Source organism: Cydia splendana, chromosome 8 (genome assembly GCF_910591565.1).
Source record: "Cydia splendana chromosome 8, ilCydSple1.2, whole genome shotgun sequence".
NCBI classification, from domain to species: Eukaryota; Metazoa; Arthropoda; class Insecta; order Lepidoptera; family Tortricidae; genus Cydia; species Cydia splendana.
The window spans coordinates 16,093,642-16,107,750 of NC_085967.1; the positions used below are offsets into that span (position 1 = coordinate 16,093,642).

At 35.8% G+C, this 14,109-nt stretch overlaps 1 protein-coding gene across 6 annotated transcripts in view; it reads right to left on the reverse strand.

Annotated features, from left to right (window-relative positions):
• Positions 1-3: 3 nt before the first annotated feature.
• LOC134792919 (syntaxin-1A) overlaps positions 4-14,109 on the reverse strand; it is a 91,822-nt gene continuing 77,716 nt past the window's right edge. For 3 of the 6 annotated variants that reach the window (XM_063764379.1, XM_063764378.1, XM_063764381.1), the window contains one exon: positions 9,904-12,894. In XM_063764379.1, coding sequence (XP_063620449.1) covers positions 12,817-12,894 — 78 coding nt within the window. In that variant the 3' untranslated portion in view covers positions 9,904-12,816. Of the gene's footprint in view, positions 4,913-9,362; positions 9,469-9,585; positions 9,686-9,903; positions 12,895-14,109 lie in introns of those variants that run through there. The other 3 variants (XM_063764376.1, XM_063764377.1, XM_063764375.1) reach the window with 3 other exon arrangements.

Sequence of the window (14,109 nt, forward strand, 5' to 3'; positions counted from 1 at the left end):
GTATTACAGCAGAAAACACCGTTTATTTTATAATTATGAGAGAACTTCAGATTGATAACCTACGTACAGAATATGACTATAAAAACCAATCTAACTTGAATTTTACATGTGTCCAGAATCTCACTGTTAATTTCATAATACAATACTTTATAACTGTTACAATTTCAGGAGGTTTAGTGTTCCTTTACAAGATTACAAGACGATTTTTTATCATTAAGAGGAATACAATTTTGATATAAATTTTGAAATACTTATATAAGTACAAGAAACTTCCGTAAAACGGAACTATGCTATTTCAACATTTTTGATTAAACTAAGTATAAAAAATAACATGTTTTAAAATAAATATAAACTCTAATATATTTTTAATGTCTCACATCATTTAACGCGAAGCAACATCAAATAGTCGGAAATAAAGCACAAATCGAGAGAACGTTGAAAGTTTTATAAACATTTACCTACGAATTGAAGTCTAGCGACTCTACGTTAACTCTTGAAGGACTGCGGGAGTCGTAGCAGTCGGGGTAGAGGCAGGCCGTCACACACACTCTACCCACTGGGCATTAACTTTCTTACCGGTTATTTGCCCAGCAGGCAAACTGGCTATATTTCGTACCCATCCCTAACCGAATAGCTCGCGCCAAAAGCGGAGCAGACTGTGAATATGCACTACAGCTAAACACAGACTTTTATACAACTGAGTTAGGACCAGGGTTCAAATCAATCTAGGGTATTGTATCAAAATATGTATATGCGCCTAGTGTTGCAACGGGAGTAATGGGTAAGTTGCATTATGTTATGATTTTTGTAAGGTAAACGATATTTTTTTTTTCAATTATCCTTCAGCGGGTTCTTTATCTTTATCGTGGACACCTTTGCACACGACAATTAATTATTTTTTGTCAAATGCGATTTATACTAAAGTTGGTACCATAAATTTGCATGTCCTACTAAGTAATATAAAAGTCGCTGCCTAATAGAAGAGCACCTTAACCGCACTGTAAGTGGATATAACATTGCTTTTATAATACTGGGTAAAACTTCTAACACTGCCAATGAGTGATTTTTTTAATTTGTGTTTAGAGCAGCGTATAATAATGAAATGAAATTGGAATCTAGACTATAGCGTCGTTTAGAACACTTGCAGGTGAATGTCGAATAGGTACCTACCTACAACGCGATATTATGGCCCAATTGCATAAACTCATTTCATTAGGTATTGAAAATGTCACATTAAGTCACGTTCAAGCGATGTGCCTGAGATGTGCCTTAATGTGGTATTATCGCAAAAGGATGTTTATGCAGTTGAGCGGGTGTATAACTTATGTACTTAATAAAAGGGACCTTCAGGCCAAAACTGATGGTAGTTAGTGAATTGTTTGTAGCTAGACTAGTCAATAAATAGCGGCCCTATAATTTGAATGATTTCTAGACTTTCCTGGCTGAGTTGCAAAAACTCCGAAAAATTCGATTTGGTAACATTATTGAACATTTGAAACCTCTTTCAGTTCGTAAAAGGGGTAGTATAAGGTACCTAATAAAAAGCGCGCGAAATGGGCGCCATTTTTCTATATGGACTTTTAATTATAAAGAAAAAGAGTATGAATGGGGTTGATTTACTTAGTCTTAAAACTTGACAAGGAATCAAGCTTCTCGGAGCATAACAAGAGCCGCGATAAATTTGTTGACCTCGTATTAAAATAGTCATATTTCTATGAGGAGTAGATAAATAATAAATATCATACTAGAGTAACCTTTTGGAAATGCATCAGGATACCTAATATTATTCATCATCTTCGTTGCTCTTTAAATTCCTTTTATACAATTATGGAGAAGATAAAATACAAATATGTTTAGAGGACTGGTTTGTAGGTTAAATCCTGTTTACGATCGCTACAGACGTGTACATTGTTTCCCATAAATATGTAGTACTGTAGTAGGTACATTTAATAAACTGTGGAGCGCCTCTGTCGCGGGCGGGACCCGCGCGGGCGGCCGGCGCGTTCCCGCCTCTATAACAAACGCAACAGAAACGCTCCCAAAACGTCACATTGGAACAAAAACTCCAAAGAAGCCTAATAAACATAGTACTGTAATTACGTCTGGATTACCTTTAACACTTACTAGCTATCGTCTGTTAATGTAATAAAATGCTATATGAATTGACACATAAGTATATAAACTATACTAATTGTGTACTTATACAAAATTAGCAATCCAATCAACAATGCATACTATTGATTATGAAAATATCTATGCTTTACGATAAGATTGAGATTTTGTTAGAACGCTCGCCGCCGTGCCTCACAAGCGTCCGAACCGAGCAATAAACGCGCGATAGTCGTGCGACAATCGGACGGTGCGGTTCCGCGAGGCGCGCGGCTGATTGAACACGAGAACGCCACATTATGTACACTAGTAACCGAAGAATACAACTGCAATATTACGATTAATATTATCAGATTATTAAGATCATTGAAAGCCGACTAGAAGTTTGGTTATGCCTACTCTAACATTTTATTTTACAAAACACTACTCGGGAGCGAAGAGGTTTGCCGCTTGCGCCGCAAAGCCCCTCGTCCCGCGGCGGGAGCGTCTCCGCGTGACTTGTGCGATGTGTTCGGCGGGCTCGAGGCTCAGCTCCGGGCTCAGGGCTCAGGGCTAGCGCACCGCTAGTCACTACCATTAACTTTACTTTGGTGTCAGGTACGCGGCCTCGGCGAGGGGGCCCGACGAGGCCAATAATATAATATACTTAGCCTAAGATACGATGAGTTGAGATGCATCTAGCTAGTGTCAGCGCGATGTAAGGTCGGGGGCCGTGTCGGAGCCGGCTCGCGGGGAAGACAAGCGGGACAATTGACTGGCGAGTGGAAACATGCGACTGACCTCACTTTATAATGAAACTACTGAGAGAAAAGGAATTACCTAATTTCTCTACGGTTACGAAGGCAACTAGATGAAATCCTACTCTTAAGGATAAAAATCTAATTATGTTAACTAGTTATAAATTAACATTGCTTTACGTTGTTCCATACGCAACTGCACTTCAAGAATTTTGCTTGGTCGTCGAGCTAGAGGGCTTGGCGCCGCCGGCGGCGGACTTAGGGCCGTTAGACGCTCTCTGTCAACCGCGACGATCAAGCACTGCTCAGTGGTCACCTTCACTCTCACATTTTTTGTAACCATCAGGTTTCTTTAACATTACACTTATTTTCTTAGGAGAATGCTAATACGTGTTGGTGCTTAATATTTTCGAGTGTTTTCTTTTCTAGGAAAATATAAGTAACGTTACGAACACAAAATACTGTTTCAATACCTATAAGTACCTACTTGCATCGCTGAAGACTGGTACTTCGAATTTATTAAAATGTATATCCTAGCTACACCAGCTACGTAGATACATTATGGATTACTGTACAATGAAGGGGTCTTAAGAGTAAGAAAGAAACCAAATTTAATTTTCAACTACGATTCTGATTTGAAAGCGTCGAGACAATTTAAACGAGTGTCTATTTATGAAGTTTACTTACTCTTACGGTTTATTAAAAGTTACATCCACAATAACAATTCATTAATTATAATTTATAATGTTAAAGTTAACTAAACAACAACTGCATCTACTATCACACATTCGAAAGTTAAAAACAATTTTACAATTGTAATCGAATATCATTATTGCTACGGCGACGGCACGCCGGCGCGATATGCTCTGATGAGGCGCGGCGGCGCCGGGCTCCGCCAGCGACCGGGCTGTGCCAGCGGACCGGCGCGGCCGCACCACCTCTGTTTGTACTGTGCGCCGTGGCCTACCCTCCTCTCCAAGCAACCAAGCTGGACTAGGCCACTTGCGCGATCGACACCACCACTAACATCCTCCTCCTGACGACACGATTTCCTCCTACAATATTCGGCCCTCGGCCTAATCGAGCCTTATTTGGCGAAGTATCAATATCTACACCTAATGCTTGAACATCGTCCGTTTTGTGGTTATTACAAATCTTCGGTTAAAAATACTGATTACATTTTTCGATTGGCATCGCCGCTTGTTATACTGCCATTCTTTTGATTTTATGTTTGTAGAAATATCTGATTACTATTATCTTAGATACGATTACGATATTAAATCATAACTATCTTCATGGCAAGTTTACGAACATCGTAACTGAAGCTTTTAAGCTTCAAGTCAGCCAACGTTTTAAACTTATTCCACAGAATGGTGTTTACTTTTATAATTCTTTAACATGAAGCCTGCAGTGGACATTCAAAAATAGACTGCCTAAATATTTCCTTTTCTGATAATGTTATGAACTATAAGTATACGTTATAACTATATTCAAGTGGAGTAATACTTTCTAATTTATGCATTTTATGAACGATTCAGTATGCACACAAAATAGCCTCTGACAATCACAGCAATGGATACAGAAATCACTGTGTGACGTTTCTTAAATCTTAACATGTCCAGTCAAATCCTATTTTGAGTACCTATATAAATTTTACATGTAAAGAATGTATGCAACTTGTGGATTAACTGTTAATTATACATATAACTATTGCCCCATTACACAAACGTTCCAATAAAATGCTTAATTATGTTCCGTGCTTCAACCTTATAATTTTGCGTATGAAACATTCGCATTATAAACGTTTGGGCAACTGGGGATGTAAATAAATATGGCTGGTTTGACATTAGAGCCAAAACTCGCATCGCGTAGCATTGTCGCAAGTGTTAGAAGCCACAATGATTTGCTGATTACTAACATGTGTTTATAGATAAGAATACATTTGAACGTTACTAGTGGCAACAAATGAAACGTTACGATGGTTACTGACGAGCGCCGCGAAGCAGCGACAGGCGGGCGGGTCGCAGGCGCCGGCACACGCGACGATGATCCTTTGCATGGCGATCCTGCAAGCGTACACACGCGGTAAGACACACACGTCGGGGCGTAATGTTATACGCAATATATCATATTTTACAAGAAATACCCTATCAATTAATCATGTTATCTCACCGAATGTAAAAAAAGTAAGTGCATTTAGATAAATAGTTTGGGTGGTGGAAATTGAACAGCATGGGAAAACTTTCGTGGAAGTGTTAGTTATAGATGTAAGTACAGTATAGTATTAGAAAAGTATTTAAGACACGAAGAAAATATATCGATTTAAGCCACCAATTCAACGTACGTTGGTGGATCTAAAACTATTAATTAAGAATAAGAAACCATTTATTGCCACACAAAAAACAGACAGATTACAAACAAAAATGATTAAAAAAAATTGCATGTGCGGCAAAAGGAACGGGTTAAGTCTTTCAAATGTTATCTAGTAAATAGAATCAGAGTTTCCACAGGTTTAAGAAAGAGTGGAGATAAGATAGTCCTTATAATGGCACATTAAAATAAGCATGGCCGTCCCATTACCACCATACATTGAACTGATGGCTAACAAACACAATATGTCATGAAGACTAAACTATAATAACAGTTTGTAGATTAATATGTAGTTCAATAACACGGAAACATCCATTGAATATGGTTGTAAGAACGATGCAATAGCCAATATACCTAACTAATTTATTATTTAAATATCTTAAATTTTAGTCTTCGTGCAACAAGTTCGGGTAACTGATCTTATAAAAACCGGCCAAGTGCGAGTCGGACTCGCGTTCCAAGGGTTCCGTATATTACACAATTTTTAACAATCAGTGCCGGATTAAGGTATGTTGATGCCCTAAGGATTTCTAGGTGCCCCCTCTCCCTAGGGTCATCAAGATTACATTGATTTTATGGTAAATTGAGAGAAGTTCATTGCCGCGTTACAGCTGAGAATGGAAATCAGTCACATCATTTTATCACGAAAATTGACAGTGCCGCAGCAGTAATGTTGCAACAGAGTACCTAATGCTGTTGCAGTCGCCACCCGAATGTCACCTTTACCATAGCTTAGAAAGTAATAGAAACGCGAGCGAAGCGAGCGCCGAAATTTTTCGATATAAAAACGCAATATGATAGACAGTTGTAAATTTTTACTTTTAGTATGGAAATCAGTCACATCATTTTATCACGGAAGTTGACAGTACTGCAGCAGTAACGTTGCAACAGAGTAATGTTGCTGCAGTCGCCACCCGAATGTCACCTTTATCATACCTTATAAAGTAATTGAAAACGCGAGCGAAGCGAGCGCGAAAATTTTTCGATATACAAACGCAATTTTACTTTTAGTCCCAACCAGGCGCGAATCCAGGATTTCATACAGAGAAGGGATGGGACAGTTTTCTATCAGCCTAGCTTCGCATAGGGCTCGATATTTCTTAGGCTTCGATATTCGAGGTTGTTTTCATGCATAAAATATGCAAGAAAGCAGAGCTTGGAATTGAATTGGCGAAGTGTGAGAAAGGCAGTAGGCCTAGCTGCGAAAGAGGAAAGCTTGGATTTGGATCCACGCCCAAGTGTAATTAAGGCATAAGGCCTCGCATAAGACCTAACGCCGAACCGCAAAAGAGTGGGTTGAAATCGAATCTATGCATGTAATCACGACTCTTCTACTGCTACCGATTGTTTCCCAAAGAATTACGCGCCATTATTTTTGCAAATTAGCTTTTGGACAGCTAAAAAAAATCGTGTGGTAAAAACGATGTCTGTCCCTAATTTTAAAATTTGTTCACCTTTTTCAACCTGGCATTTTGGTGCCCCTCCTGAACGTGGTGCCCTAAGCACGTGCTTGTTTTGCTTATTGGTTACAAAGTCTTTATTAATTCAACCATTAAAGTCGACGAGTACAAAAAACTTTAAGCTAGCTCTCAATTTAACATTTTTTTTAATTTGACCTTACAATTACTCGTAAGTAGGTAAGACCGTTAAATATTTAATATGATTATCTTATCAGAAAATTATCACCAATTACTCTAAGAAAACTACTACTCTAAGTAATCCGGCACTGTTAACAATGTATTTTTTATGTAAAACGTGAGTGAAATCTCTTTAAAAAATCCGTAGCGGTCGGATTAAAAACTGTAATTAAGTCCGACTCACGCTTGACTGTACATTTCTAATAGGTTTTCCTGTCATTTATAGGTATAGACCTATTTTATGTATTTTTTTCAAAATTGTAGACCTAGTAGTTTCGGAGATAAGGGGGGGGGGGGAATGGTCATTTTTTGTCTATTTTCTTGAATAACTTCTAAACTGTTGATTCGAAAATTATAAAAAAAAATTATTTGAAATCCTTACAATAAGCTCTTTCATTTGATATGTAACATGATATAGTTTGAACAATTTTTTTTTTCATTTTTTCATTTACCCCCCAAAAGTGGCCCCCATGTTTAAAATTCATTTGTTTACGTTACATGTCCGTATTCGGGTCACAAACTTACATATGTGTACCAAATTTCAACTTGATTGGTCCAGTAGTTCCGGAGAAAATCGGCTGTGACAGACGGACAGACAGACAGACAGACGCACGAGTGATCCTATAAGGGTTCCGTTTTTTCCTTTTGAGGTACGGAACCCTAAAAATAAGTAAAACCGGTTAAGTTGAATTACCCTTTCAGATCAAGTTAATTTTGACTAAAAATGTAGAGATTAATGGAACTCAAACTGATTTATAATTTATATAGACCAGACGGACCATCGATATCGATGGATGTTTCTGTGAAAAGTAGAATGTATAATGCGACCGCTTCGGTTGTGTAAGTTATAAGGACAGAAAACATTTAACATAACATAAAGAGAAATATTATTTCATTTCAGAGCGGGTTTTTCTATTGTCGTGTAAAGCTTAACTGAATAAATGGCACGGTCGCCATGCGACGACATGTGAAGAGTAATTAACAAAATGAAAGTTCTCAAGATTTAACACATTCAACGCTACTCGGACAAATAAAATAACCCGATCTCCAGAGACTCAGATATGTTGGTATATGTAGTACTTAAATACGGTGCGGGATAAGAAAAGTGCATGGATTTGAAAAGTCAGCCAGAGTAAAAATCCAAAATACGGATAGGTACATAATTAACTACTATAGCTATAGAAGGAATATTTTGCAGCAAAGTAATTAAGACTGCGTAGTTAGTGTCTAGTAATAGACTGGGCAGTTAAATATGAGCAGTAAAATAAAGAGTCTAAATTTTGTTTTAAAATTTTACAAAAAAAAATCTAATGATTGGTAAAAAATGCACGAAAACATGCACAAATATAACTCAGTGTGGTTTGTTCTCATGTCAGGCGAATTAGTTTATATACAGTTACTAATATTTTGTAAACTCAAAAAAAAAACATCTTCTTGCTTGTGGTGTTTGTGAAATTGTCCAATATAATCATACTAATCGTCGTAGTAATAAAATCTGCTCATTTAATTACTTGCCCACATGATATCATACGTAAATGATTCAATTTGGTTGTCATAATTTCTATTTCTACATTGTACATACTTCATTATACATAAAAGTTAAAAACAAGAGTTAATTTAAAGGAGGTAGATTTGTACATCTAAGTGAAGCTATTTACATGTTGAGATGAGAGCGCAGTCGCCAATCATGTAGGCAAAGTTACCACTGCACGTCTCTCCCACACTGAATATTGAGGCGTTAGTCTGTCAATCCCTAATCTAAAGTAAAAAAAAAACTAAAAGCACTCGTGTATGTTCATGCTTGTCTGCTGTATGATACTGTATGGGATACAGTTAAGACTCGATAGGCGTGTTTACATATTTTCACTCGGCGCTTTACATCTCTTTAAACGTTAAGTATCGTGTTAGTTGTAATAATCGAATGTGAAGTATACATAGTAAATGACAGTATTAGAAAAATAAAAATATTCGCAATGAAAATTAAAGCTCAGATGTATTGCGCCGAATTAATAAATCAAGGCTCACATATTATTACTCAATTTCATATTTACGTTCCAAAACTTGAACCCGGTCATAATATGATCTAATCAACTCGGAAGACACCAGAACTCAGAAGATAAGCGGACTTTATATAAATAAAAAAATCAGTGAGCCGTGACTTGAATGTGAATATGCTGTCACAGTGTAGATACATGATTTATTGGTGGTTTTACGTTCAGCGTAGTATTCTTTTGTAACGTCAATTGGTCTTCCAATTATTAATTTAAAACGGATTTTTGTTTCATTAATTTCAACCCCAATTATTTATTTATAAGAACATATATCTAATCTGGACCAAATACAATTTTTGATCCAATATGAGCGCCGCATCAAGACAGATTCTAAGTTTGCTATAATGTAACTATAATGAACGTTTAATCTGACGATGTCAGCACAGCCTCTACTCATTCATTATCAAAAACTCTAATTATGAATGCCGTCTATGAAGCCCAAGTAAATATTCGCAAACCTGCCCCCGGGCCCCGTTCGACCGTTTAAAGGAAGAAGGTTTTATACACGTAGCCGGTCGCGAGTAGGGCGAGCACGAGCAGACACAGCAGAATCATTATCTTCTTCTGCACATTGAACAAACACAACACTTATTAGATATCTAGTAGTGGGAGCGAGCGGGCGCGGCCGCGGCGGACGGCGCACCGCCACCGCGGCCGCGGGCGCTCGCGGCGGCGAGTTACCTTTGAGCATTTGTCGGAGGAGCTAGTAGAAGTAGCTGGAGACGTAGCCGACGACCACCAGCCCCAGTATCAGCAAGCACACTAGGATCATTATCTTCTTCTGTAGACGGCCGGCGGCGAGCATGCAACATTACGCTTTAGACATGTCCGGGGCGAGCGCCGCGCGCCGCCCTCTCCGTAATATTATAAATAATTAAACGGTGGAAACTAATAAAAACCGCTATCTACTATGAATGATCAGAAGTGGGTGCGTCCTTTGCCTCGGTCTTACAATTAGGTATCGTATTAGAAACGGGAGAGTTAAAATAAAATAAAAAAGAAATAAAATAAATATAATGTTATTCTCAAAAGTTCTTACCATAATTATTTACATCTTGAGTAAACATTAAAAACGTTTCTTTATTTATAATTTGTATAAACAATTTGGGTCGCCGCGCCCGTTGCACGGGCAATAATATTAGCGAAATTAAGACGTAACCTCTTAATAAAAATTTAACGTTATTATTAAGTAACTAATAATAAACAATAATGTTGAATGGCATTAAATTATATTTCACAGTCTTTCGATTAATTATTTATAATGCGTGACAAGCTGTACGTGAATATGTTTTAAGCCTACCACTGACTAACAGGCCGCCGGACGCTATCGGCCTGTCAGTTAGAACAAAAATTTAACAGCTCCGAACAACTGACAGGCCGATATCGTCCGGCGGACTGTTAATCAGTGGGCCCCTTTATCAAGCCCTTTGTAAAGCTACAAATAAGTTATCAGCTAAACAATATACCATAATTTATTTGTTAATCACAAGTTAACAATAATAATACAAGATATTCAAGAAAAGAAGAAATAAACTGTATTCTCCTACATAGAAATTATACTTTGTTTAAATATATTTTAAGAAAAAATGCTGTTTAATTAAATGCAGTTTAGCAAGACAATACGTTTATATGAAACAGTACTTTAAATATCTATCAAATTAATAACAGAATACGTTGGTAAAACAGGGCTAAACATGTATGTAAAACCTACACTACAACTCAATCGGCAATTAAAAAATATAATAGAATATAAAATATAAGTAATGAAATAATTTATTTTTAGCAATTGTGAATATAAGACCAAATAAAACAGATCTTCTAACCTATTTACACAAGTGACTTGTGCCACGTAAGTATAATAATCTTTTAACAAATAAGCTGAAACCACACTTATTTAAATTCGTTTGCTTTTTTATTATTCCTTAAATCAATAGAAGGATATGCAAAACATTAAAATTATTAATATAAGACAATACTGGTGTCGATCTCATAGTGATTGACTCAACAAAATCTAAACATATTGACTAATCACTAAATCTCAATATCCCTCATAACAGTACAACAATGTACTTTTAGTGAAAAAAAAAGAGACAATGAGAAAAAACAATTTTCATTAAGGAATACCGAATAAATACCTAACTTGATCTACTTATTAGATTTGTGCGTGATTACATTAATATATTAAATAAATTATTTTAGCTTGTTCACAAATCAACAGCAGGAAGCATGAATAATTATTAAGTTAATGTACCTACTTAAAATACTCCCGGTCACAAATTGTGATGTTTTTATGTTTAACTAACAAAATCTAACAAGTATACGATTGTATTTACATAGTTTTTTTTTATTGTTAGCCGATTAAAATCGTATTTTTTGTCTAACGAAATGTGCCTATATTAACATCATTAGGTACAAAAGCGCCTGATGTCAACCGGTCCTTATTCTGCAAGCTACTATCAGCAAAGTGTTTGTTGGACAATATTTTTCTACCGCATTGACAGGCTGAGAAATTAAAACATGGTTTTTTTTGTCACTACAATTATTCTTGACAGCGTTATTCGTAAGAAATTAATCTGTTCCAACAAACCCTTCGCTGTCTATATTTTGCAGAATGACATCCTTGGCAACATAGCAAAGCTATAACGACGATTAACCTAAAGCACAATTTAATATTATTGCACTTCGCATTATATTGTCTTAAAATTGTTTATTAGGTACCGAACATCAATTTTTAGCAATGACAATTCGAGTAAGAGGCAGTAGTAAACAAGATATAATAACTACTAATTTCAGCCACAATGTGAACGGTATAATATATATATTATCGTATATTTAACAGGATTTGCGCCATATGAATTGTTATTCGTTTTACAAGTACGATATTGGCATCATAAAAGTATTAGAAGTTATTAATCACATTGCGGCCTTTTCTTGGTGGAATATCACAAAATAAACCTGCCTTCTGAAAAGTAAATTACATTTACATAGTCTGTGAATTTATAGGTACTTTTGTGACAGACGGAAACGACAAGACATCCATGAGAAATTTCCAGTACATAATATTTTTTTTTGGAAAAGTGGTAGAACTGAAAAAAGCGCATCTGATCGATCAGATTATTTTGAATAACCTACTCAGGTAGCACCGTTCATTATGAGTAATAAATACATTGTGGAATAAGGGCGATATTACAAAAATTGTTAACGAAAGTCAATCAAGACTTAAGTTTACAATTTAAAGATCGTCCGTGTTACACACAATGTTTTTCATCACATTTGCTAGAAATAAACACTTTTCTTAACCATCGTAGCTGGCAGAACGCATTGTACAAGAATTTATGAAACAATTAAGATATTATTAAACCTCCTTGGGTCTCATGACTTAGTACCAGTTGCACCATTCGCGGCGGTTTACTATGAAACTTTCCATACATAAAATTTTACGAACTCTTTAAAGATGACAAACCGTTTGGTGCAATGCTTAGTGATATAACTAAAAAAATGTACTGCCTTGGGAGTAATAATTCCTACAAGAGGTACTTACTACACCACAGTGTGAAATGTCACCCTTTCAGCAAGTGTGATGAAAATAACATTGACATCTCCATAGATGTCTTTGTAGATGACAATAGGGCAGACTTTGTAATTGAAATTGTCGAAAATACTTGAAAACTAACCCAAACGGATTATTTTGGGTAGCTACAATTTAAACAATAAAGGTAAATATTCTAATCAACCCGTAAATTTACTAACTCATCATTTGTCTACCCTTGCACCATCTACCGTCACCCGACACAAGTAACATGAACGTTACCTTAATGACTTAAGATGATAAAATTAAACAGTATACAGGCGAATATCATCGCCTCGTGATGACAACGCGTGTGTCCATGGCCCGTGGTTCACTTCTTTTGTCTAACTCAATGTGACAGCGAGGATAATTATTAGGATAACCAGCGTAACAGCGAGGCATATCATGATGAAGATCTTTTTCTGCAATGACAAGGGAAAAACAAAAGAAAATAAAATCAGTGTAACTGCGAAAAGCTGAAGGGCGTCGGGCAAATAAATGTTTGGATTCTTGGGCTGGTATTGGCAGCAATAGTTGAAATAATAGTCCATTGACACGTTTCGTAATTCACGATAAGGTTAGGGATTTGTTGATTAGCATTTATTACAATGATAAAAATAACAATTTTAACTACTAAATAAAAATGAATCCGAAAATATTTTAAAATATGGACTTTAAAATACTAATATGTATTATTTAAACTAATGCTGCCTTAAATCGACATTTGCTTGAACTCAAGTATGTAAATTGACGTTTTTCTTGTCGATTTCCAAGAAAAAGTAAATAATTGGAGCCGTGCAAAACTAATACGCATATGAATATGCCTGTGTCCGAAAGTGAGTACCTAATATTATATTATTTAAGCAGTAACATTTTTAATCATGCTTTTTAACATGAAAATAAAGATTGTACCTATTCGGTCGTTATTTATTCATAAATATTTATAGATAATAAGCTCATTGTACGTATATAACCGTCACCGCTGCAACCACATTGCGACATAAATTTAAAATCAAACACAATTTTGTTTCAAACTATAGTAAATTTTCATAGACTATATTTTTCCAGTTTTTTCATCTAGGAATTCTAGGGTATTCTTGCATATTTAAGAAAATGTAAATAAATAAAACCGTACGATGACTCAGTCATTCAATCAATGATATAATGTCATGTGATGAGATACAAAAGATTAAAAACATGGCAGAATCTATGGTATTATGTATCTGATTGGCCAACATGACCGAGTCAGGAGGGTTAAGTTTACACTTTACGTTCTGTTAAACACGTAAAAAAATACCATAAGTAGAACTGAAAGGGCTAATAAAAATATACCTCATTAAATTCTATCAGTTCTAGTAGAGTTTTACTTAGTAATTGATTGTTTTTAACTCTTTGTTTTATCTCATTCCGTCAACAACATTCTTTGATAAACAAATTTGTGTCCGATTAAATTTTGCATCTAAAACACTGATTCTATAAGCAAGCTACATGAAAAACAATTGTAATTGTTAATACCTTCAATAATTAACATTAAATGAAAAATTGCCAAATAAAATGAACCTTTAAAATATTCTGGCTATCGGCAAACGTATTCACAAAATACTATAAAATCGTAAATTTAAAAGTGGAAAATTACT